This window comes from Engystomops pustulosus, chromosome 11, assembly GCF_040894005.1.
Source record: "Engystomops pustulosus chromosome 11, aEngPut4.maternal, whole genome shotgun sequence".
Taxonomy (NCBI): Eukaryota; Metazoa; Chordata; class Amphibia; order Anura; family Leptodactylidae; genus Engystomops; species Engystomops pustulosus.
The window spans coordinates 79,132,911-79,158,561 of NC_092421.1; the positions used below are offsets into that span (position 1 = coordinate 79,132,911).

At 50.7% G+C, this 25,651-nt stretch overlaps 1 protein-coding gene across 2 annotated transcripts in view; it reads left to right on the forward strand.

The window, feature by feature from the left end:
• Positions 1–611: 611 nt before the first annotated feature.
• Positions 612–25,651, forward strand: part of ZRANB1 (zinc finger RANBP2-type containing 1) — a 30,507-nt gene continuing 5,467 nt past the window's right edge. The window contains exons 1-2 of one of the 2 annotated variants that reach the window (XM_072129338.1): positions 612–854; positions 19,172–20,002. In XM_072129338.1, the coding sequence (XP_071985439.1) occupies positions 19,213–20,002 (790 nt within the window). In that variant the 5' untranslated portion in view covers positions 612–854; positions 19,172–19,212. Of the gene's footprint in view, positions 855–6,155; positions 6,527–19,171; positions 20,003–25,651 lie in introns of those variants that run through there. The other variant, XM_072129339.1, reaches the window with a different exon arrangement.

Sequence of the window (25,651 nt, forward strand, 5' to 3'; positions counted from 1 at the left end):
TCTCTCCCGGGTGTAGCGGAGTGTGTCTCCCGGGTGTTAGGTTGTTGAGGGTGTTGTGGAGTGTGTCTCCCGGGTGTGACATGTGTAGCGGGTGTTGTGTACTCTCCCTCTCCCGGGTATTGCGGAGTCTCTCGTCTGGGTGTGATATATAGAGCGGGTGTTATGGTGCTCTGCAGTCTCCTGCCTGGGTGTCAGGTTGTTGAGTGTCTCTCCCGGGTGTGACATGTGTAGCGGGTGTTGTGTACTCTCCCTCTCCCGGGTGTTGCGGAGTCTCCCGCCTGGGTGTGATATATGGAGCGGGTGTTGCGGTGCTCTCCAGTCTTCCGCCCGGGTGTTATGTCTTTGTGCAGTCTCCCGCCCGGGTATAGCGGGTGTTATGGTGCTCTGCAGTCTCCCGCCCGGGTGTAACATGTGTAGCGGGTGTTGTGGAGTGTGTCTCCCGCCCGGGTGTGACATGTGTTGTGGTGCTCTGCAGTCTCCCGCCCTTCACTCCCGGCCGCGGCCATTGCAGCTTCTTGTTATTGTTATTATTTTGCTCCATTGCCGCTGTCATGACGTCACCTCTCAGTCGCTTAAGACGCGGCTTCCTATTGGCCGCCCGCTCCGAGCGGCTCAGCCAATCTGGTGGCGCGTCGGCCTCGGGTCCCGGGTGACGTCACGCAGTTCCCCGTCTGCTTTATTTTGCTTCTTCGGTGTCCGGAGCCGCCATTACAGGAAGGAGAGAACCGGAGCGCGGGGCGGAGAGCTGGAGAGCGCCGGACACAGCTGCGGGGACCGGACCAGCGGAAACCAGGGGGAGTCCGGTCCCGGGGGAGATGAGCGGGGACGGGAAGCCGGTGACGGGATAGAGGCAGGTGAGCCCGGTCACGTCATCCCTCACCACCGGGGCCTGTGTCCCGCCTCACACCGGGGAGGGCCCCTCAGCATTAGTCCTTGACTTGTCCTGTCAGTCCTGACTCTCGGGTCACAGAGCGGCCCCGGCTCAGGACACAGCAGCGCTGGTTGGCTGGACTCTTACATGGCTCCTCCCACTTGTCACTTATAGTTTGATGACAGCCCCCCCTCCATCCCCCAGCTTCTGTCCAATCAGTGATGAGGATGGGGGCCCCTCTGCTCCACCTGATCTAAGTATTTTTGTCAAAGATAAACTTCAGGAAAATCTCAAACTTGAGAACTCCCCCCCCCCCCCCACCCTATACTCGGGGGACCCCCAGCGCTGCATCATAGTGGTCAGAGCATTTTACTGCAGCGCAGCCCCTTCCCTTCCATTAGTCACTCTGTGAATTCTTAAATTCTTGTATATTTTAAGTGCCTCCTCCTGGCTGGATTATGTGCCCCTTTAATAGGGACCCTGCCTTAAAGGAGATTTCCAATCCTATGAATATTATGTTACCGCTGGAGCGCTATAAGGGAAGCCGGATCAAGGTTTAGGAATAGTCAGCGGTAGGTGGGTGAGGGGTCAGTAGTTTGGAGATTATGGGGTACTACATCCCTTTAAGTACACTTCACCTTCTTATAGCTGACCCTTGTGACCTGGGGCTCAGCAGGAGATCTGTCACCTCTGGGGTAACACACCTGATGTGATCATCCAGTGCTGTGACCTGTCACCCGGCCATTTCTGGGGGATGGTACACTGCTGTGACCTGCCGCTGTCATTCAGCCATGTTTGGGGGATGGGTGGATTGTCAACAACCTGTTTTCTGCAGTTTCCTCCCGGTCTGACCATTGTCTAAGTGAATGAGAGAATTGGCCGCACATTGTGTGATGGTGATGGGCTGTAACCCACGGGGTTCATCCAGCCGTGGAGCTTCTGACCCTGCGTGTGCTGAATCTTACCCATCGGCCACTGTTGCGGTAGTGAGATTTGTACGTTGACGCTTTCTGCAGATATTTACGTGATGCTGTGATCTCGTTCTGGAGCTTGGATTGTTGTGTGGGGAAGTGCCAGCTCATCACTTTGTTGGTCTGATCTTTAGTAGATGTTATCACCAGTGTTTACACATGACTTTTAGGGGGCGACTCTTCACCATTCTGGAGGACCCCTTCAAATCAGCTCCATTTCATACCTCTAAGCTTCTGGAAAGAGCTTCCCCTTGAACAGACAAGTGTCCTGTGGGCGTGTCTTACGCACGCTCCCAGCATGCTTCTTTCCCTTCTATATGAGCGTTCTTGCTGGGAGTTGTAGTTCCATGACACTAGAGCAGCTATCAGTGAGGATGGTAGGAAAAATATCTAAATTTGTTTAAAGGAAATCAAAATCCATCCCGATTTGCTCTAAACAGGACGTTACTCATAGATCCAGACATCGGGAGCTTCTTATTGTTAGCCATGGCCTCCTTCCCCCTTGGTGCTGTAGCTTCATGAGCAGTGTAACAGCCTGTGAACTACACATGGAGGGGCTCTGGTAACCCACTCATCGCCCCTCAGGCTCATCCAATGCATTTCTAACGGCTTTGATATAATTGGCCTGGAAGAAGCCAGAACCCATGACCTAGGATACTGTGACCTATGTCTTGTACTATAGATTATACTACTTCTGTGTTTGCATCTACTCTTAGGCTGGAGATGTGGAGTTGTGTTGCTTGTTCTTTTGCTGCAGTTTTAAAAAGGAGAAAAAGAATTGTGAGGTCTGAAACAATCAATTTGTGTTTCTTCCTGCAAAATTTGTTACAAAGACTCTGTTGTATCATAGAAAAAAGCTTTTACCCCTCAAAAGGAGGGGAGAAAAAGGACCAACTACGAGGATGCATATAAAACACAAAGTCTTTATTTATAGTACTTTACATAAAAGTTACAATAAAAACATGAAGTGGTGGTGTACAGAAAAATGCGGAGCGATCCAATCTGGACAGGATGGGGTGATATGAGTTAGGAAAAGGAACAGCCTGGATGTGAAATAAGCCCAATAGATATGGAATGACTATTGGTCAATAGTATTTGTAGAAAAAACCAAGTGGTAATTAACATAAAGGTAGTATTTCATCTTACCAGGCGATGTGAGTGTTAGAGGTTCACCTGTCCAGGGAGGATCGCGTCCCCGACGTACGTTTCGGCTCACGCCTTCATCTGTATCATAGTGAAGCTTCCTAGAAAGCTGGATGTGCGTCCATTGTGCAGCCGCTCCTTCTCCCTGGAGAGCCCCGGATAGTCGCCTAGGACACGGCGGATATATATGTGATCACACTGAGGTGTACACTGCTACAAGTGCTGTAATAACTATAATCAGATCCACACCTCACAAACACTTTATACAAGCAATTGCTTGTTATGACTGTGGTCACTATCTGTACATGTAGTAATGTGTATTACACTCCACAGGCTTGTAAATAGCGCTATTTGTAGTCCTGGGATGATAAAGGGTCAAAAAGTCAGAACATCCTACATCTGTGCAAAGGTTTCTGTGGAGGTCAGATTATAGAGGTAGGTTATAGGGTTCCTATACTTTAGGCAATGAGAGCACCATATGGCGGTATACCTTCACCTTGGAGACATTTGGGTTGTGTTGCACTTGAGGCCTGAGGCTTATAGCACATATTCTCGTTAGTTGAGGTTATTACCCGTACTGTAGTGTATGATATTTGAGGATCAGCGTAGTTGCTGTTTACATGTCTATTCTTAGCAGCAGAGGTCAGTCGCGTTAGGGTTAAAGAGCGCTGGTATTTTGAGTCCCCCTTGTAGGAGTGCGGCTTTGCCTTGTAACGTAGTAACTGGATTCCTGCTGGTCCCTTCACACGTCTATTGCTGTCTGTGGAATGTATTCTGCCTCCGCTTCCATATTACAAGTGATCCCATTCCTCCCTTGGACGTCCTTCAGTTCACGGGGAATTGTTCCTCTGCACATTCTTGTGTTATGAGAGGAAGTGTCTCCGATACTAAAGGTTCTCCAAATGTTCTCCTTCTAGGTTTTTTGTTCTCTATGAGGAAATGATCTGGGGTCCCCTCGTGTGTGGGATTAGGGGCTGCTATAACCCAGAAGTGTTTGTAAGTGGAAGATAACCGGGGAAATGTCCAAGTCTTGGCTTACAGAAGGTGATACACAAACGTACTGGGGCTCATTTACTAAGGGCTTTGTGCTGCACTTTTGTCAGACTCTGCACCTTCTTCTAGAGTAAAACGTCTTGCACAGGTATAAGAAGTGTCTGCGCTGGGATTGTGGCTCACGTGACACTTTTGTGGCGCAGCTGCGCTGGATTCCATGCGACATGAATTAGGGGGGCGTGCCATCGGATGGTCCGCCTGATTCGGACCGAGCGCCGTAATTAACTTGCAAATTGTGTTGCACGCCCCATGTTATACATACAGCACAAAAAAAGTTGGTGAACTCTGTCAGACCTGAGCGGGGAAGCGACAGATTCATGATTTCTGGCGCACGATCTTAGTGAATTGCTGCATTATAGACAGAAATCGCAATTTTAAAAATTTGGAAAATTCACTAAGTAAATGTGCCTCTTTGTGTTTTGCACTGGCGTATCTATAGGATCCTATAGAAGTCTCCTCCTCCCCTCTGTACTGTCTGCACATATAGTGCAATGTGATATCCTGGGAATACCATTAGGATAACAATCGCTTTGCACTTCCCCTTATACATGGGAAAAGCCTGAGAAAATGTATAAATATCGTCCTATAGTAAAGTACCTGCTGTATACGTGCTTGTACTTTTACTAGGTTCCATCCACCCACCTCTCCTTTGTGTTGGGGGAGTCTATCCTGATGGTTATCCACCATGTTTGTCCCCAGGGTATCGCATTGTCCTAAATTCTGGTCCATTGCACACAATGGGGGACATTTACTATGGTGTTATCGCCAATTTTGTGCTGCTCACCGCATGTTCTGCTCTCTGACCACTTTTTCCGCCTGCTCTGACTTTTCTCCAAAAAGGGCCGTGGCTTTGGTGGAGTGGTAACTCAGACACAATTAATATGTCGCAGCCATTTTTGGGGCGCTGTAAACAGGCGGAAAGTAGGCCAAAATAAATGTGGTCTAGCTGGGAAACAAAACTGCGCTATTGCACTCACATTGGGATGTTTGCTGCCTCGGGACAGACTTTGGTCCCAAGGGGCCAGAAATGTATGTGCACAGCTCCACAATATTAAATCTGTGTCTTCTTTCCGAGAGCAGGTCAGTAACAAAGCCAATGCAGACACTTTATGTAAATGTCCCCCAATAAATCTGTTGTGATTGACTTGGTCCATATCAATCTAGATTATCCAACTCAAGCTTAACCACATTTGATCAGCTTTACTGGGCTTGGACCAGTTGATCTAGCCAACACATGGGCCAAACTTGGGGAACCAAACTCTACCGCATGCGATGGCCCTGACTTGTGCAGTGACGGGACTTTCCATGGAGGGGAGGGGGGGCATGATTATATTTTACTTAGTTCCTTTGCTATATTCGCTGAGGTTGTGCTTGGTAGTGGACGTTCTCCAGATGTTGTTGCTTAGATTTTTCCGTGGAAAGTATATTCCGAGGCTCTTTATGTATAACATGGGAGTGTATTGTCCTGTCACCAGGTGCTGCTGCTCTATTTATCTCTAGGAAGAGGATACCCCATAGACTGTCAGCCCAATCTCATTGCACCAGTGTTTGGAGACTTGTGGGATTATTTCTGTTGGACCTGATTTCTGCATTTGCTTTAGATCTTCCTCCCCTATCTGTTGGATGGAGGAACACGTGGATCTAGATGTGGTGTGTAGTTTGCACAGCCGTGGCCTCCATCTCTTTAGTGTTTGTTGCTTCTTATATAAAGGGAGATGCATGTTATACGGATGTCGCTTGCTGTGTGGGGAGACGTTTTGCCCATGTTACGTGACTTGTTGTGACAGGTGACTGTTGTCTTGTGATGAGGCGCTGCTTTAGGCACAGTCTCCTCTGCGGCTGCTTTGTTCTTCTATTATTTTTCAGTAGTGTATGTGCGCGTTGTGCAGTAGTGTATGTGCGCGTTGTGCAGTAGTGTATGTGCGCGTTGTGCATATGCCCTTTACAGCAGTGTCCGTATACTTTACATTGATCTATCAGAGGGAAGAGATTGCAGACGTTACATATCCTTCTGCCAGCTGTAATTGGTTCTGTTTTATGTCTGTATCTGACGAGGAGGCACTACATGATGACTGACGCGGTAATCTTCTGCTGTAGCGTCATGGAGGAAGCCTTTATCCTGCTTATACTCCAGCGCAGAACAACAAGCTCTGATTGATTCTCTAAGACGCTCAATGAGAAATGACACTTTGAATGACTTTGAGGAGTGCAGATCAGGATCGTATCCCCTGTGAATGTGACCACCGGAGATGTCTGACGCCACCCCAGGGATTCTAAGAAATGAACTGGATCTTGGGATGACTGGTCGCTGTCGTCTTGTGTTTCACCGCTCCGGAGCCGTGTTCTTACCCGTGCCAGAGGAGCCCGTTACTCGCCTTCAATTATTAAGCATCTGCCACTTTATCCCCTGTTCTGTATTACATCCAGGTCTGAGATAAACATGGCGGTATTAATAACCGGCCTCTATGAGGGCACAGCATGTCTGGTGGTAGGTAATGGGGCAAATGTGACGGGTGTCTGTGATATGTGACGTGGTAACAATTGCCCGACTAGGACATTGAGCTAGTAGTAGCTCCTCGGTGTTTGGGATGTTTAGCTCTGTCTCATCAAAGGGGAACCCGTCATGTTACCTGTGCATTCTGTATTTCATTTATCTGATTCCCTGCTCAATCTGAGTTTAGGAGTTCAGTGGGGGCCCCTTCATGATGAATGCGACTCTGAAGGCCAGAAGGAGATGGGATTAACTACCCTTGCAAAGCTCCATAACATGCTCCCTGCAGATAGGACACTATATGCAATCTGCTCAGCTCCTCCTGCTCTATAACATGCTGCCTGCAGATAGGACACTATGTACAATCTGCTCAGCTCCTCCTGCTCTATAACATGCTGCCTGCAGATAGGACACTATGTACACTCTGCTCAGCTCCTCCTGCTCTATAACATGCTGCCTGCAGATAGGACACTATGTACAATCTGCTCAGCTCCTTCTGCTCTATAACATGCTGCCTGCAGATAGGACACTATGTACAAACTGCTCAGCTCCTCCTGCTCTATAACATGCTGCCTGCAGATAGGACACTATGTACACTCTGCTCAGCTCCTCCTGCTCTATAACATGCTGCCTGATGATTAGTAACCAGAAATGACAGGTTCCTTATCCATTTTACTGGTCTTTGCTAATTATAAAGCCAGTGTGCGCACTAGGGGTGTGTGTATAAGGGTGTGGACATACTGCTCCATCTGACATCTCTGTCCCTCTATCACGGTGTATAGGTTATTGCTGTGTTGGCTTTGTCGTTTAGCTCTGTCGCTCTGCTGGATGTTCGGGTTAACATGTTCTATCAGTCCCTATATTTGGCTGCATTATTGTGTGACGTTCCCGGGCGGTTTTATTAATGATCGCAGCCCTTTGGCAGGAACCTTATAGGGAAGTAAGGAAATAGTTGTAATGGGATTTACGCTACAAAGTTTTCTTTCTTTTGATAAACTTTGAATCCGACTCAGCGGGACGGGATTGTGCTGGTGCCGCAGCTCCGCTGCGTGGATGGGATTGTGCTGGTGCCGCAGCTCCGCTGCGTGGATGGGATTGTGCTGGTGCCGCAGCTCCGCTGCGTGGATGGGATTGTGCTGGTGCCGCAGCTCCGCTGCGTGGATGGGATTGTGCTGGTGCCGCAGCTCCGCTGCGTGGATAGGCGGTATTGCAGCTTCGCTGTGGCGCTGTTTGTGGCACAAAACAGCAAGGGTTTTCCAAATTGTTGCAATACCTTTAAACCTCAAATTTTCCCACAGCGGGTCATAGGTGGGATTTTGGCTTTTCTTGTCGATAGAAGAGCAGCGGAGACTTTCCTATTCTGGGGGCGCAGATATTTACATATACTATGTAGCCCAATACAACTCCTGGTAATCAGTGCTGTACAGATCAGGGGGGACATATACAAAATAAGATGTAGTGGTACTAACACGGTCTTGTGGGGGCCCTGCACACAGGAGCTTACAATTGGGACCCTTAGGATGCCATGTATGATGTCTGTATGTGACCCTCGGAGCTGAGGCTTGGACGCTGTGCACACAGGAGCTTACACTTGGGACCCTTAGGATGCCATGTATGATGTCTGTAGGTGACCCTCGGAGCTGAGGCTTGGACGCTGTGCACACAGGAGCTTACACTTGGGACCCTTAGGATGCCATGTATGATGTCTGTAGGTGACCCTCGGAGCTGAGGCTTGGACGCTGTGTACACAGGAGCTTACACTTGGGACCCTTAGGATGCCATGTATGACGTCTGTATGTGACCCTCGGAGCTGAGGCTTGGACGCTGTACACACAGGAGCTTACACTTGGGACCCTTAGGATGCCATGTATGATGTCTGTCTGTGACCCTCGGAGCTGAGGCTTGGACGCTGTGTACACAGGAGCTTACACTTGGGACCCTTAGGATGCCATGTATGATGTCTGTCTGTGACCCTCGGAGCTGAGGCTTGGACGCTGTGTACACAGGAGCTTACACTTGGGACCCTTAGGATGCCATGTATGATGCCTGTAGGTGACCCTCGGAGCTGAGGCTTGGACGCTGTGCACACAGGAGCTTACACTTGGGACCCTTAGGATGCCATGTATGATGTCTGTATGTCACCCTCGGAGCTGAGGCTTGGACGCTGTGTACACAGGAGCTTACACTTGGGACCCTTAGGATGCCATGTATGATGTCTGTATGTGACCCTCGGAGCTGAGGCTTGGACGCTGTGTACACAGGAGCTTACACTTGGGACCCTTAGGATGCCATGTATGATGCCTGTATGTGACCCTCGGAGCTGAGGCTTGGACGCTGTGTACACAGGAGCTTACACTTGGGACCCTTAGGATGCCATGTATGACGTCTGTATGTGACCCTCGGAGCTGAGGCTTGGACGCTGTACACACAGGAGCTTACACTTGGGACCCTTAGGATGCCATGTATGATGTCTGTCTGTGACCCTCGGAGCTGAGGCTTGGACGCTGTGTACACAGGAGCTTACACTTGGGACCCTTAGGATGCCATGTATGATGTCTGTCTGTGACCCTCGGAGCTGAGGCTTGGACGCTGTGTACACAGGAGCTTACACTTGGGACCCTTAGGATGCCATGTATGATGCCTGTAGGTGACCCTCGGAGCTGAGGCTTGGACGCTGTGCACACAGGAGCTTACACTTGGGACCCTTAGGATGCCATGTATGATGTCTGTATGTCACCCTCGGAGCTGAGGCTTGGACGCTGTGTACACAGGAGCTTACACTTGGGACCCTTAGGATGCCATGTATGATGTCTGTATGTGACCCTCGGAGCTGAGGCTTGGACGCTGTGTACACAGGAGCTTACACTTGGGACCCTTAGGATGCCATGTATGATGCCTGTATGTGACCCTCGGAGCTGAGGCTTGGACGCTGTGTACACAGGAGCTTACACTTGGGACCCTTAGGATGCCATGTATGATGCCTGTATGTGACCCTCGGAGCTGAGGCTTGGACGCTGTGTACACAGGAGCTTACACTTGGGACCCTTAGGATGCCATGTATGATGCCTGTATGTGACCCTCGGAGCTGAGGCTTGGACGCTGTGTACACAGGAGCTTACACTTGGGACCCTTAGGATGCCATGTATGATGTCTGTATGTGACCCTCGGAGCTGAGGCTTGGACGCTGTGTACACAGGAGCTTACACTTGGGACCCTTAGGATGCCATGTATGATGTCTGTATGTGACCCTCGGAGCTGAGGCTTGGACGCTGTGCACACAGGAGCTTACACTTGGGACCCTTAGGATGCCATGTATGATGCCTGTATGTGACCCTCGGAGCTGAGGCTTGGACGCTGTGTACACAGGAGCTTACACTTGGGACCCTTAGGATGCCATGTATGATGCCTGTATGTGACCCTCGGAGCTGAGGCTTGGACGCTGTGTACACAGGAGCTTACACTTGGGACCCTTAGGATGCCATGTATGATGTCTGTCTGTATGTGACCCTCGGAGCTGAGGCTTGGACGCTGTACACACAGGAGCTTACACTTGGGACCCTTAGGATGCCATGTATGATGTCTGTAGGTGACCCTCGGAGCTGAGGCTTGGACGCTGTACACACAGGAGCTTACACTTGGGACCCTTAGGATGCCATGAATGATGTCTGTATGTGACCCTCGGAGCTGAGGCTTGGACGCTGTGCACACAGGAGCTTACACTTGGGACCCTTAGGATGCCATGTATGATGTCTGTCTGTGACCCTCGGAGCTGAGGCTTGGACGCTGTGCACACAGGAGCTTACACTTGGGACCCTTAGGATGCCATGTATGATGTCTGTATGTGACCCTCGGAGCTGAGGCTTGGACGCTGTGTACACAGGAGCTTACACTTGGGACCCTTAGGATGCCATGTATGATGTCTGTATGTGACCCTCGGAGCTGAGGCTTGGACGCTGTGTACACAGGAGCTTACACTTGGGACCCTTAGGATGCCATGTATGATGCCTGTAGGTGACCCTCGGAGCTGAGGCTTGGACGCTGTGTACACAGGAGCTTACACTTGGGACCCTTAGGATGCCATGTATGATGTCTGTATGTGACCCTCGGAGCTGAGGCTTGGACGCTGTGTACACAGGAGCTTACACTTGGGACCCTTAGGATGCCATGTATGATGCCTGTAGGTGACCCTTGGAGCTGAGGCTTGGACGCTGTGTACACAGGAGCTTACACTTGGGACCCTTAGGATGCCATGTATGATGTCTGTATGTGACCCTCGGAGCTGAGGCTTGGACGCTGTGTACACAGGAGCTTACACTTGGGACCCTTAGGATGCCATGTATGATGTCTGTCTGTGACCCTCGGAGCTGAGGCTTGGACGCTGTGTACACAGGAGCTTACACTTGGGACCCTTAGGATGCCATGTATGATGTCTGTCTGTGACCCTCGGAGCTGAGGCTTGGGCGCTGTGCACACCAGGTTTTATAAATGACCGTGTACATGGATGTGTGCATGACTTATATATTTTTTAGACATAATGGGGACATGGCTGTTACACTGAGCATTGAGCTTGTGCGCGGCTGCGGGGTCCGAGGCTTTCCCCTCCACGCAGGAGCATGTGATGAGCCCTGGGTAATGGTGACTGTCACTCAATGTACTACACGTTACGTGATGGTCGGGCTCTGGCGTCCTGCAGATTGGGAATTTGTGTGGCGTATAATAGAATGATGTAAAATCTGTGGCTGAATATAATGAATGCAGAGGGAAAGGATGAAGCTCACAGGAGGCAGAGGCACATGCAGAGACCTGTCCAAATAATATCATACAACCCACGACTCAAGGGGTGAGATGTCACATCAGGGGCGCTGGTATTAATGGGGTATCATCTGCAGGGAACCACCGGTGATGATTAGATGGAGGGCGAGTGCAGGTGTCTGGTGGGTGACGTCCATTCTGTGCCAGCGGGGAGGACTCTCGCCCTGTAGGGTGTAGCCACCCTTCCTCCTCATGTTTTGGCAGATGTTTGGTTGTCAAATGTCAAAGTTATGCCTGGCCCCTGGATCTCTGTATAAATGGACTGATCCGCGTCTCTCTCCATATAATGTATCTCCCTTGTATTTGTACTACACAGTAAATGGATCTCTGTGGCTTTGGAGTATATTGACATCACATGACCAGCCACGTATAGTGAGCCGGGCACCTGTGTGACATGACCAGCCATGTATAGTGAGCCGGGCGCCTGTGTGACGTGACCAGCCATGTATAGTGAGCTGTGCACCTGTGTGACATGACCAGCCATGTATAGTGAGCCGGGCGTCTGTGTGACATGACCAGCCATGTATAGTGAGCCGGGCGCCTGTGTGACGTGACCAGCCATGTATAGTGAGCTGTGCACCTGTGTGACATGACCAGCCATGTATAGTGAGCCGGGCGCCTGTGTGACGTGACCAGCCACGTATAGTGAGCCGGGCACCTGTGTGACATGACCAGCCACGTATAGTGAGCCGGGCACCTGTGTGACATGACCAGCCACGTATAGTGAGCCGGGCACCTGTGTGACATGACCAGCCATGTATAGTGAGCTGTGCACCTGTGTGACATGACCAGCCACGTATAGTGAGCCGGGCACCTGTGTGACATGACCAGCCACGTATAGTGAGCTGTGCACCTGTGTGACATGACCAGCCATGTATAGTGAGCTGTGCACCTGTGTGACATGACCAGCCATGTATAGTGAGCTGTGCACCTGTGTGACATGACCAGCCATGTATAGTGAGCCGGGCACCTGTGACATGACCAGCCATGCATAGTGAGCTGTGCACCTGTGTGACATGACCAGCCATGTATAGTGAGCCGGGCACCTGTGTGACATGACTAGCCATGCATAGTGAGCTGGGCACCTGTGTGACATGACCAGCCACGTATAGTGAGCTGGGCACCTGTGTGACATGACCAGCCACGTATAGTGAGCTGGGCACCTGTGTGACATGACCAGCCATGTATAGTGAGCTGGGCACCTGTGTGACATGACCAGCCACGTATAGTGAGCCGGGCACCTGTGTGACATGACCAGCCATGTATAGTGAGCTGTGCACCTGTGTGACATGACCAGCCATGTATAGTGAGCCGGGCACCTGTGTGACATGATCAGCCATGCATAGTGAGCCGGGCACCTGTGTGACATGACCAGCCACGTATAGTGAGGCGGGCACCTGTGTGACATGACCAGCCACGTATAGTGAGCCGGGCACCTGTGTGACATGACCAGCCACGTATAGTGAGGCGGGCACCTGTGTGACATGACCAGCCACGTATAGTGAGGCGGGCACCTGTGTGACATGACCAGCCACGTATAGTGAGGCGGGCACCTGTGTGACATGACCAGCCACGTATAGTGAGGCGGGCACCTGTGTGACATGACCAGCCACGTATAGTGAGGCGGGCACCTGTGTGACGTGACCAGCCACGTATAGTGAGGCGGGCACCTGTGTGACGTGACCAGCCACGTATAGTGAGCCGGGCACCTGTGTGACGTGACCAGCCACGCATAGTGAGCCGTACACCTGTGTGACGTGACCAGCCACGCATAGTGAGCCGTACACCTGTGTGACGACCAGCAATGCATAGTGAGCCGGGCGCCTGTGTGACGTGACCAGCGATGGCATCAATTACTTAATGAAGGTGTCTAACCCCTGACCCCAGGACGGTTGTTGGACCCTTGGTTAGGTCTGTGCTTGTCTCCTATTACAGCGGATTATTTCATGTACAGTCTTTCTATACACTTCTGATGCTCCATGTCCCCAGGGCAGGACTCTAAACCTAGAGCGCGGACCTGGTATATATTCCCCCAAATCGTCCCACCTTGCCGTTACGTCATAATGTCATCACACATTGAGTAGAAATGATGGCCCCAAGACACATTCCCGGTGTCACTGTCTGGAGGCCTGCAGATCCAGGGGCGTCGGGGTTCTGGTTCTGTTGGGTTTTCGTGGTTGCAGTCCAAAGGGTTAAATATACCATGGTCTGGAGAAATATCACTACAAGCCCAAACGGGGTCGGGTTTTACTGAGGATCTTTGGGTAAATTATCAGAATTCAGCAGTGAATCTTCACCTTCTGACTTGTTTTGCTACTTTAGGGGTTGTGTAATGGGGAGACGCTCTAGAAGCCCCCCATGGGTGACCCCCGCCAGCCAGAAGCCCCCTGCGGTAGACGCATATTGGTCCTGGCGGCTGTAGTATCTGCTTGTATTCTGTCACCCAGTCCTGGGGATAGGCCATTAGTTTATGACAGGGGGCGCTGTGTGGGTAGTATAGGGGGGGGGGGGGCGCCGTGTGGGTAGTATAGATGATGTTTGGGGCGTGTGTGGCTATTTTCATACTATATTACTGGACCTGTAGTGTCCTGATTCTCCAACCCAGACTTCTCTGTGCCCTGGTGACAACAAGTCGCTGATCCAATACTCGAGACTCCAATATTCCTTTCCTACAAGTATCCCCGGAGCGTACAGTATGTACACGGCTAATACCTACCTGGGGCGCATCAGGCGGATCTGTCACGTTGTACGATCTCTGCTATTAATAGTAAATGATTCATCAGTCTGATACGTCCTGAATGTATTAATATGGGCATTGGCTACTCCTGACCTACCTACCTGTAAGGTATGTACATTCCTCCAGCAGTCACTGAATAGATTACTGCCGCGGTCAGGGGTCAGAGGCTGTGTATCCACTAGGAGCTCCTACCATCTGGTTCCCCCCTAAATATCTCATTGGGGGTTGTAGGGAACTTGAGATGTGCATATGGCTCTGATCCGGTCTTGATGTCTGGACTTTAAGTGATGGAAGGTGATTTAACCCCCGGGTGGCGCGGCCTCTGTTACATTATACAAGTTGTCTCGTTGAGGTTCTTGGTTTTTCTTGCCGCTCCCTTGGTTGGTTTCCTTGTAAGGCGTCGTATAAGGAAACGGTCCCTGCTGATTTCCCGTCTCTATGTAGATATGGATGATAAAAATCGCCCCTACATCATTTAGCAGCGTCTGCTGTGGTCTGGAGAGAAGCAGAGATGGAGGGGGAGATCTGGGGAAGGATGGGAGAGATTCTTGCTGTATAATATTTCAGCTATGAGTTCCTGTCCTGATGACGACACAATTCATTCAAAGCGGTGGTCATCCATGTGATACCCCTCCAACCTCTGACCTCAGGGGGTATCATAGCGCTGGTCATCCATGTGATGCCCCTCCCACCTCTGACCTCAGGGGGTATCATAACGCTGGTCATCCATGTGATACCCCTCTGACCTCAGGGGGGTATCATAGCGCTGGTCATCCATGTGATACCCCTCCCACCTCTGACCTCAGTGGGGTATCATAGCTCTGGTCATCCATGGGATACACCTCTGGGGGTATCATAACGCTGGTCATCCATGTGATACCCCTCTGACCTCAGGGGGTATCATAGCGCTGGTCATCCATGTGACCCCTCTGATCTCTGAAGGTGCCTCTAGAGATAACACCTGATGTGTGGGGTCGGGTTCATGCGAACGCTTCTAGCAGCTGTAGCCATGGCTATGATTAGCAGGGGATCAGCCGGACATGAACGCCGCTCATCTCCATCCTCCAGTATTCTGATGGGGGGGGGGGGGGGAGTACATGCCGTCTCTTCTTATTGTCCTGGTCCCAGCAGTTGTCAATGGGGGTAAAATAAGGTTTTATGCACCAGAAAGTGAATAGTGAGGGTTAATGTTCCGTTCCCCGAGTCTGACGCCTCTACACTTACTGCCTGCACTGCTGTATATCCATCCTCTGGAATTTCTGCTCCGCTGCTATTCCCAAACAATGAAACCTGAGAAGCCGAAGCTTTATAGGAGTCTGGTTCTGGCCGCGAGGGTCCACCCTTCCTCCCGGGCCTCCTCTACAACATAACAAAACCTCCCCGCAGTCTCCCAACATGTTCATTGTGTATGTGGTCACCCGGGCATCTGCAGGGCGGTGCCCTCTTCTCTGGGTATTATGGGTCAGTACTTCCCAAATCAGAACCAGTGGAGAAGGAGACAGATGTTTGTCAATTCAGTTTTCCTTTTGACATCTATTTGCTTAGATTGTGCCTGTAGTGTCCTATCTGATTCCAGGGAGTAACGTGTACATAGCGGGTCCCTGCGGGATGGCTTGGCACATGGCGGGTCCCTGAGGGATGGCTTGGCACCTACAGACCTTCAGTAATGTCATGTACTAAGACACAATGGAGGAAGAAGAGACAAACGAGTCAGGTGCCAGCACAAGCAAACCGACCCCCCGAAATCTGCTCCCAATCCATGTTCCCGCTAGTGTCACCGGGTTACTTATTCCCTCGGCCCCATCTTTGATCTGGAAAGACTTCCTCATAATCTGTTGTGCTTTGGGTTATTGCGGCTGTTTGGGGGGTAGGTGCACATTGTGCAGGTGAGTCCCTGGGGACTTGGTACATGACAATGATTGTGCAGGTGAGTCCCTGGGGACTTGGTACATGACAATGATTGTGCAGGGGAGGCCCTGGGGACTTGGTACATGACAATGATTGTGCAGGGGAGGCCCTGGGGACTTGGTACATGACAATAATTGTGCAGGGGAGGCCCTGGGGACTTGGTACATGACAGTGATTGTGCAGGGGAGGCCCTGGGGACTTGGTACATGACAATGATTGTGCAGGGGAGGCCCTGGGGACTTGGTACATGACAATGATTGTGCAGGGGAGGCCCTGGGGACTTGGTACATGACAGTGATTGTGCAGGGGAGGCCCTGGGGACTTGGTACATGACAATAATTGTGCAGGGGAGGCCCTGGGGACTTGGTACATGACAATGATTGTGCAGGGGAGGCCCTGGGGACTTGGTACATGACAATGATTGTGCAGGGGAGGCCCTGGGCACTTGGTACATGACAATGATTGTGCAGGGGAGGCCCTGGGGACCTGGTACATGACAATCTGAAAACTATTTCTGCTCTGTCACACTCGTCCTATTTCTGGATGAAATCCTGAGATTGGATTTTTCCAGCACTGAGGATCCTCGGCTCCGGGGTGAGAGTAATGGTAGCGCTGGGGCCTGGCGCTCGGGGTGTCGGGGCAGTTGTAGGGAGTGTTTGGGAGTATTAGCTGAAGGATTAGCCCCTATTTTTGCTCGTAATGGGAAATCATTTTGGGTCAGTAGAAATGTTATGTTTATACGGTTTTCCAGCTTCCAAATATTGAAATCGCTAGTGATCCCATCAATTGAAAGATTAGTTGAGATGCAGTAACATGGTACAGCCACTACAGGAACAGTGGAGCTGTTCTGGGACCACCACTAGTCTTGTATGAGTAGGTCATCTACATGCACCCCAAGTGATTTTGTGTAAACACCTAATTATTGAAATATTTTGGTAAATAAACTCAAAAAATAAACATAAGTAGAATAGTCTGCAATATCTCCTCCTTTACATTGTCACAACTAAGCAGTATCTTAAGCAGACTCTAATACCAGCTGTGAGACAACTGGCTGCAGCAGGAGCGCGTCCTCCTCCCTGCTCTGATACCAGCTGTGAGACAACTGGCTGCAGCAGGAGCGCGTCCTTCTCCCTGCTCTGATACCAGCTGTGAGACAACTGGCTGCAGCAGGAGCCTCTCCTCCTCTTCCTCCCTGCTCTGATACCAGCTGTAGGACGACTGGCTGCAGCAGGAGCCTCTCCTCCTCTTCCTCCCTGCTCTGATACATGCTGTAAGACAACTGGCTGCAGCAGGAGCCTCTCCTCCTCTTCCTCCCTGCTCTGATACATGCTGTAAGAATACTGGCTGCAGCAGGAGCGCCTCCTCCTCCCTGCTCTGATATTTGTGGTATAGGGGGGGAGAGGCGGGAATGGTAGAAAGCGCAAATATAGTGTAGCAAGTTAAGTGATACCAATCCAGTAGATGCATACAACTAGGCGCTCACCTTGAAAGGTTGTGTCATAACCCCCCCCCCTTGTAACGCTTTTGTAGACTAAATCCACAGGGCAGCCCTTGGTGGACCCACAGTCTCCCGACCAGTGGATATGTTGCAGATAGAAGTTTGTGAGCATACAGCTCGTGTTCGGCGCTTGTTTCTGGATTTTCTACTTTGTAATTGTTTATGCTTTAAAAAGCAATACAGCAAAATTCTATTGTTGTTTAGGAGACGCGTTTTGTACCCATACTGGGTACGTTATCAGTCCATCCCTGCTCTGATTCATGCTGTAAGACGACTGGCTGCAGCAGGAGCGCGTCCTCCTCCCTGCTCTGATACAAGCTGTAAGACGACTGGCTGCAGCAGGAGCGCGTCCTCCTCCCTGCTCTGATACAAGCTGTAAGACGACTGGCTGCAGCAGGAGCGCGTCCTCCTCCCTGCTCTGATACAAGCTGTAAGACGACTGGCTGCAGCAGGAGCCTCTCCTCTTCTGCATTGTTCAGTCTGGCCCCCTGCCGCGCTCTCTCCAGTGGTCTGTAGCCTGAGGTTGGGCAGATAATGAGCTGGGAACACCTCATGTTATCCTTGTATATGATGTATCCTCCAGCTTGAGACGCCTGTGACCTTGGCCCTAGTTGTCCGCTGTCGTTTTATACTCCGGTGTAATATTTATACATTCAGCGCGGGCGGCGCAGTCATCCGTCCCATGATGTTTGGGCTCAGCGTTGCCTTCCACGCGACTTATTTAGTCTATTGTCCTGACGTTTGGAATAGTTGTGGGAAAAGCTTTGGAGAGTCGGACACTAGATCTTTGATTTTACATCCTCGGGCTGGTTTGTGCTGAACATTAAGCTCCTCCCCTTTGTCTCATGTTGGCTTGTAGGGGTTATCCATGGGTTACTATGCTCCTGTGTCAAATATGTATTTTAAATTTCTGCATTCTGATATCGTGGAGGAGGAGGGAGCAGTGAGATCTGTGCCCGGGCCCTCGTTAGATTCTGCACTGCGCCCTCTGAGGATTTTGGTCCCCTGTCAGGCCCCACTTACCAGATACCTATCCAAGCTCAAAAAACAACCTACCACCAGGATGAAGGATTGTAAACCAAGCACCGACACGTGTGTGTGTGTGTGTGTGTTTAAATTTTACAATTATGCAAATAAGCCTGAGGGGCTTTAAGCTCCATAGGTGTTTATGGAGCCCAGAGCCTCTCTAACAAGGGCATCGGAAGCTTAAAGATCGGATGCTGCTAGAGGGGGCACTCACCAGTGTCAGTTCTTGGTTTACAATCCTTCATCCTGGTGGTAGATATAAAGCAAACTTCTCTGCAGCTCAGTCATATGACTGTAAGACAACCGGCTGCAGCAGGAGCCTCTTCCTTGAACATTGTTTAGTTTTTTTTTTCTAATCCAGCCCCATCCCCTTGAAATAGTTATTGTAACTCCTATGTTGTCTACGTGATCTCTACAAGCCTCTGGTTAGTGTAAGGACAGGCCCATCGCTATTGGCTTTCTAAGAGTATGTTCACACAACAGACTTAAACACTGATCTCTGGACTCTCACAGGAAGAGAGCTGCCATCATTCCAGGCAACTTCCACTCCCAATATGCGGCCTGCCAGTCACCATACAGCTCCATAGTGTGACCTCCGATGTCTGTAATATTCTGTGGCCTTTCTCCTTGTATAGTAATTCCTTGTGTTCCTCTCTTCCAGCTTCCTGACAGACACCGTTGTGCGCCCCTGGGAGTGTCACCATGACGGAGCATGGAATAAAGTGGGCCTGCGAATATTGTACTTACGAGAACTGGCCGTCTGCTATCAAGTGCACCATGTGCCGAGCCCAGAGACCCAGCGCTGCTATCATTACAGAAGAACCATTCAAAGGCAGCACCCCCAATGTGGGCCCTATAGAAAGGGGCGGGGGGAGTCCATTAATCTGCCCCGACTCTAGCGCCAGACCGCGGGTAAAAACTACATTTAGCCTGGAAAACAGTAAGTGGTCCTGCCACATGTGTACCTACCTGAACTGGCCCAGAGCCATCCGATGCACACAGTGTTTGTCCCAACGTAGGACACGGAGTCCCACGGAATCTCCGCAATCTTCTGGGTCAGGTTTGCGATCTGTACCCAGTCCCATTGACCCATGTGAGGAATATAATGACCGCAATAAACTAAACATTAAAGGTCAGCACTGGACTTGTTCTGCCTGTACGTACGAGAACGGCGCCAAGGCCAAAAAGTGTGTAGTATGCGACCACCCTTCTCCCAATAACATGGACTCGATAGAGCTGGCAGACACGGACGAGGCCTCCTCTATTATCAATGAGCAGGACCGGGCCCGATGGAGAAGCGGCTGCAGCAGTGGGAATGGACAGCGCCGCTCCCCACCCATGTCCAAGCGCGATTCAGAGATGGATTTCCAAAGGATCGAACTGGCCGGGGCTGTCGGCAGCAAGGACGAGCTCGAGCTGGACCTCAAGAAGTTAAAGCAAATTAAAAACCGAATGAGGAAGACGGACTGGCTGTTCCTGAACGCGTGCGTGGGTAAGTGATGATGCTACTCGCTGGTCTCCAAGACCCTGCTCCCTCAGTGCTGTATACAAGCACCAGAACCTAAAGAACACAAAAGCCAATTTACCTGAAATATATGAAAAAATGCATCTTTATTAAAATAATAAGCAAAAATTTAAAAACTGATGACAGGTTGATCTGATTGAGGGGAACAAGGACACTACAAAAATGCAACTAGATGATGCAGGGTGATACATGGGGCTGATTCCTAATGTCAAAAACTAATGTACAAGACAATGAAAAACTGGAATGTGGGTGAGTGGCACATGGGCTCTTAATGGGAGGCGGTGGTGAGATGGTTAAAGTGCATGCGTGGAAAGTATCCGGTATAATGCTGTTACAGTATACACAAAAAGTGTCAGGTGCCTTAAAGTGCGCAAAATATAAAGCTCCCAGATACCAACCTCCATAAGTGCAGTCCTTACTGTGTTACCTATAGACAACATACTGGAATCATGTCCTGCATAGAGGTGGAGAAGAGCGTATTGCATGTACCCAATGACATTATTGTATATCTTGATACCTAGAAAGTAAAGGAAATGTATTGCACGTACCCATGATCAGTGCTCTACCCACGTCTGGTGTAAAGTCCCTGACGCGCGTTTTCATTGTCTTGTACATTAGTTTTTGACATCGGCCCCATGTATCACCCTGCATCATCTAGTTGCATTTTTGTAGTGCCCTTGTTCCCCCTAAATTGTTTATTGTAATACAGATGCATTTTTTCATATATTTCGGGTAAATTGGCTTTTGTGTTCTTTAGGTTTTGTATGTATTTACAGCCATACCACAATGCTAGATTAGGAGCGCACTATATAGGTGGAGTATAGGTACCGCTTAACTGGGGTGATCATATTGTGAACGCCTGTAACATTAGAATAATATTCGCCCCACCCCATTAATACTATTCTTGCCCTCTACCTTGTGTATGCAGCTGCACTATTAGTGTTGTATACAAGCATCAGCGCAGCCAATCACCGCTCTCAGCCGTGCTATGTCCTCTATGGAGGCCTTAGATCTGCTTCATTGGAGAATAGTCTTAAAGGGCTCCGGTTCTCCATCTTTGTGGATGCCTGTGTATACTGCTGTATTGTATAGGTGTGTAATACACAGGAGATATAACATGGGGTCCTGTACAGCTCTGGCCACGTCCTGTCTCTTGGCTCCATGTGTTACGGCGCAGGAGACAGATGTTTGTACGTGATGGCGTCTCTGGGATTGCTATAAATAGTGCGGATGAGTCACGGAGCGGCCAGCGGAGCGGCTCATCTATTGTGTGGGCTCTGATCTACACTGATTTGTGATTGCCTCTGTCCAGCCTCCTGTATTCTGGATGTTTATGGTCAATTGTTTTTCTTCCCAGGTTTCACATACATCGTGCGTGGCTGCAAGTTATATCTCTGTGTATGTGCTCCCTGCTACATGGTTACTAGCACCGCTACATGTGCAGCCCATAGATACATAGGTTTTAATAGTTCAGATTTTGGGCATTTTGAGATCTGCTATATTTTAGTCAGCATGTAATCAGGGGAGGTTACTACTACATTTATACATCTACATCTATCTATATAGAGGTCATTGTACAGGAGGGGGAGGAGATAAGCTGTGACATCATCTATTGTCAGTAGTGATGTAATGATGGGTCAGTGTTATCTGTATAGAGGTCATTGTACAGGGAGGGGAGGGGATAAGCTGTGACATCATCTATTGTCAGTAGTGATGTAATGATGGGTCAGTGTTATCTATATAGAGGTCATTGTACAGGAGGGGGAGGAGATAAGCTGTGACATCATCTATTGTCAGTAGTGATGTAATGATGGGTCAGTGTTATCTATATAGAGGTCATTGTACAGGAAGGGGGAGGAGATAAGCTGTGACATCATCTATTGTCAGTAGTGATGTAATGATGGGTCAGTGTTATCTATATAGAGGTCATTGTACAGGAAGGGGGAGGAGATAAGCTGTGACATCATCTATTGTCAGTAGTGATGTAATGATGGGTCAGTGTTATCTATATAGAGGTCATTGTACAGGAGGGGGAGGAGATAAGCTGTGACATCATCTATTGTCAGTAGTGATGTAATGATGGGTCAGTGTGATCTATATAGAGGTCATTGTACAGGAGGGGGAGGAGATAAGCTGTGACATCATCTATTGTCAGTAGTGATGTAATGATGGGTCAGTGTTATCTGTATAGAGGTCATTGTACAGGGAGGGGAGGGGATAAGCTGTGACATCATCTATTATCAGTAGTGATGTCATGATGGGTCAGTGTTATCTATATAGAGGTCATTGTACAGGGAGGAGGAGGAGATAAGCTGTGACATCTATTGTCAGTAGTGATGTAATGATGGGTCAGTGTTATCTATATAGAGGTCATTGTACAGGGAGGGGAGGAGATAAGCTGTGACATCATCTATAGTCAGTAGTGATGTAATGATGGGTCAGTGTTATCTATATAGAGGTCATTGTACAGGGAGGGAGGAGGAGATATGCTATGACATCATCTATTGTCAGTAGTGATGTAATGATGGGTCAGTGTTATCTATATAGAGGTCATTGTACAGGGAGGGGAGGAGATAAGCTGTGACATCATCTATTGTCAGTAGTGATGTAACGATGGGTCAGTGTTATCTATATAGAGGTCATTGTACAGGAGGGGGAGGAGATAAGCTGTGACATCATCTATTGTCAGAGGTCATATTAAGGCCTGTACAAGCAATTATACTTATTCATAAGACTATTTGATAACTCTGCATGGTGCTATCCTCCCTTCTCTATACTGGGTTCTGGTCACATAATCTCCTATCATGGCCCGGTAGATTCTGTGAGTGAAGCTCAGCTTCTCAGTATAAGGGGCTGATCTCCAGTCACATTATCTTCTGCAGTGGCCGGGAGTGAGTGTGACGCCTGATCCGATATTATCAGTCCCGTCACAGCTCCCCTGAGTGTTGTGCCTGCAGGGGCATCCTGGGATTTAGTATTCCTGGAGCTGAAGGGGTTAATAGACTTGCCGAGAAGATGCGATCAGCAGCTTCAGTCAGTCTGGTTTGGGGCTAGTGTAGGCCATATTCTGGACCGGTGGCGTTGGTGGTTCTGGGGCTAGTGTAGGCCATAGTCTGGACCGGTGGTGCTGGAGGTTCTGGGGCTAGTGTAGGCCATAGTCTGGACCGGTGGTGCTGGGGCTAGTGTAGGCCATAGTCTGGACCGGTGGTGGTGTTGGTGGTTCTGGGGCTAGTGTAGGCCATAGTCTGGACCGGTGGTGGTGTTGGTGGTTCTGGGGCTAGTGTAGGCCATAGTCTGGACCGGTGGTGTTGGTGGTTCTGGGGCTAGTGTAGGCCATAGTCTGGACCGGTGGTGCTGGAGGTTCTGGGGCTAGTGTAGGCCATAGTCTGGACCGGTGGTGTTGGTGGTTCTGGGGCTAGTGTAGGACATAGTCTGGACCGGTGGTGTTGGTGGTTCTGGGGCTAGTGTAGGACATAGTCTGGACCGGTGGTGTTGGTGGTGGTTCTGGGGCTAGTGTAGGACATAGTCTGGACCGGTGGTGCTGGGGCTAGTGTAGGCCATAGTCTGGACCGGTGGTGCTGGAGGTTCTGGGGCTAGTGTAGGCCATAGTCTGGACCGGTGGTGCTGGGGCTAGTGTAGGCCATAGTCTGGACCGGTGGTGCTGGAGGTTCTGGGGCTAGTGTAGGCCATAGTCTGGACCGGTGGTGCTGGGGCTAGTGTAGGCCATAGTCTGGACCGGTGGTGGTGCTGGAGGTTCTTGGGCTAGTGTAGGACATAGTCTGGACCGGTGGTGGTGTTGGTGGTTCTGGGGCTAGTGTAGGCCATAGTCTGGACCGGTGGTTCTGGGGCTAGTGTAGGCCATAGTCTGGACCGGTGGTTCTGGGGCTAGTGTAGGCCATAGTCTGGACCGGTGGTGCTGGGGCTAGTGTAGGCCATAGTCTGGACCGGTGGTGCTGGAGGTTTTGGGGCTAGTGTAGGCCATAGTCTGGACCGGTGGTGTTGGTGGTTCTGGGGCTAGTGTAGGCCATAGTCTGGACCGGTGGTGCTGGGGCTAGTGTAGGCCATAGTCTGGACCGGTGGTGGTGTTGGTGGTTCTGGGGCTAGTGTAGGCCATAGTCTGGACCGGTGGTTCTGGGGCTAGTGTAGGCCATATTCTGGACCGGTGGTGTTGGTGGTGGTTCTGGGGCTAGTGTAGGCCATAGTCTGGACCGGTGGTGCTGGGGCTAGTGTAGGCCATAGTCTGGACCGGTGGTGCTGGAGGTTCTGGGGCTAGTGTAGGCCATAGTCTGGACCGGTAGTGCTGGGGCTAGTGTAGGCCATAGTCTGGACCGGTGGTGGTGCTGGAGGTTCTGGGGCTAGTGTAGGCCATAGTCTGGACCGGTGGTGGTGTTGGTGGTTCTGGGGCTAGTGTAGGCCATAGTCTGGACCGGTGGTTCTGGGGCTAGTGTAGGCCATAGTCTGGACCGGTGGTTCTGGGGCTAGTGTAGGCCATAGTCTGGACCGGTGGTTCTGGGGCTAGTGTAGGCCATAGTCTGGACCGGTGGTTCTGGGGCTAGTGTAGGCCATAGTCTGGACCGGTGGTGGTGTTGGTGGTTCTGGGGCTAGTGTAGGCCATAGTCTGGACCGGTGGTGTTGGTGGTTCTGGGGCTAGTGTAGGCCATAGTCTGGACCGGTGGTGCTGGGGCTAGTGTAGGCCATAGTCTGGACCGGTGGTGCTGGAGGTTCTGGGGCTAGTGTAGGCCATAGTCTGGACCGGTGGTGCTGGGGCTAGTGTAGGCCATAGTCTGGACCGGTGGTGGTGTTGGTGGTTCTGGGGCTAGTGTAGGCCATAGTCTGGACCGGTGGTGTTGGTGGTTCTGGGGCTAGTGTAGGCCATATTCTGGACCGGTGGTGTTGGTGGTTCTGGGGCTAGTGTAGGCCATAGTCTGGACCGGTGGTGCTGGGGCTAGTGTAGGCCATAGTCTGGACCGGTGGTGCTGGAGGTTCTGGGGCTAGTGTAGGCCATAGTCTGGACCGGTGGTGCTGGGGCTAGTGTAGGCCATATTCTGGACTGGTGGTGTTGTTGGTGGTTCTGGGGCTAGTGTAGGCCATTGTCTGGACCGGTGGTGTTGGTGGTTCTGGGGCTAGTGTAGGCCATTGTCTGGACCGGTGGTGTTGGTGGTTCTGGGGCTAGTGTAGGCCATATTCTGGACCGGTGGTGTTGGTGGTGGTTCTGGGGCTAGTGTAGGCCATAGTCTGGACCGGTGGTGTTGGTGGTTCTGGGGCTAGTGTAGGCCATAGTCTGGACCGGTGGTGCTGGGGCTAGTGTAGGCCATAGTCTGGACCGGTGGTGCTGGAGGTTCTGGGGCTAGTGTAGGCCATAGTCTGGACCGGTGGTGCTGGGGCTAGTGTAGGCCATAGTCTGGACCGGTGGTGGTGTTGGTGGTTCTGGGGCTAGTGTAGGCCATAGTCTGGACCGGTGGTGTTGGTGGTTCTGGGGCTAGTGTAGGCCATAGTCTGGACCGGTGGTGCTGGGGCTAGTGTAGGCCATATTCTGGACCGGTGGTGTTGGTGGTTCTGGGGCTAGTGTAGGCCATAGTCTGGACCGGTGGTGCTGGGGCTAGTGTAGGCCATAGT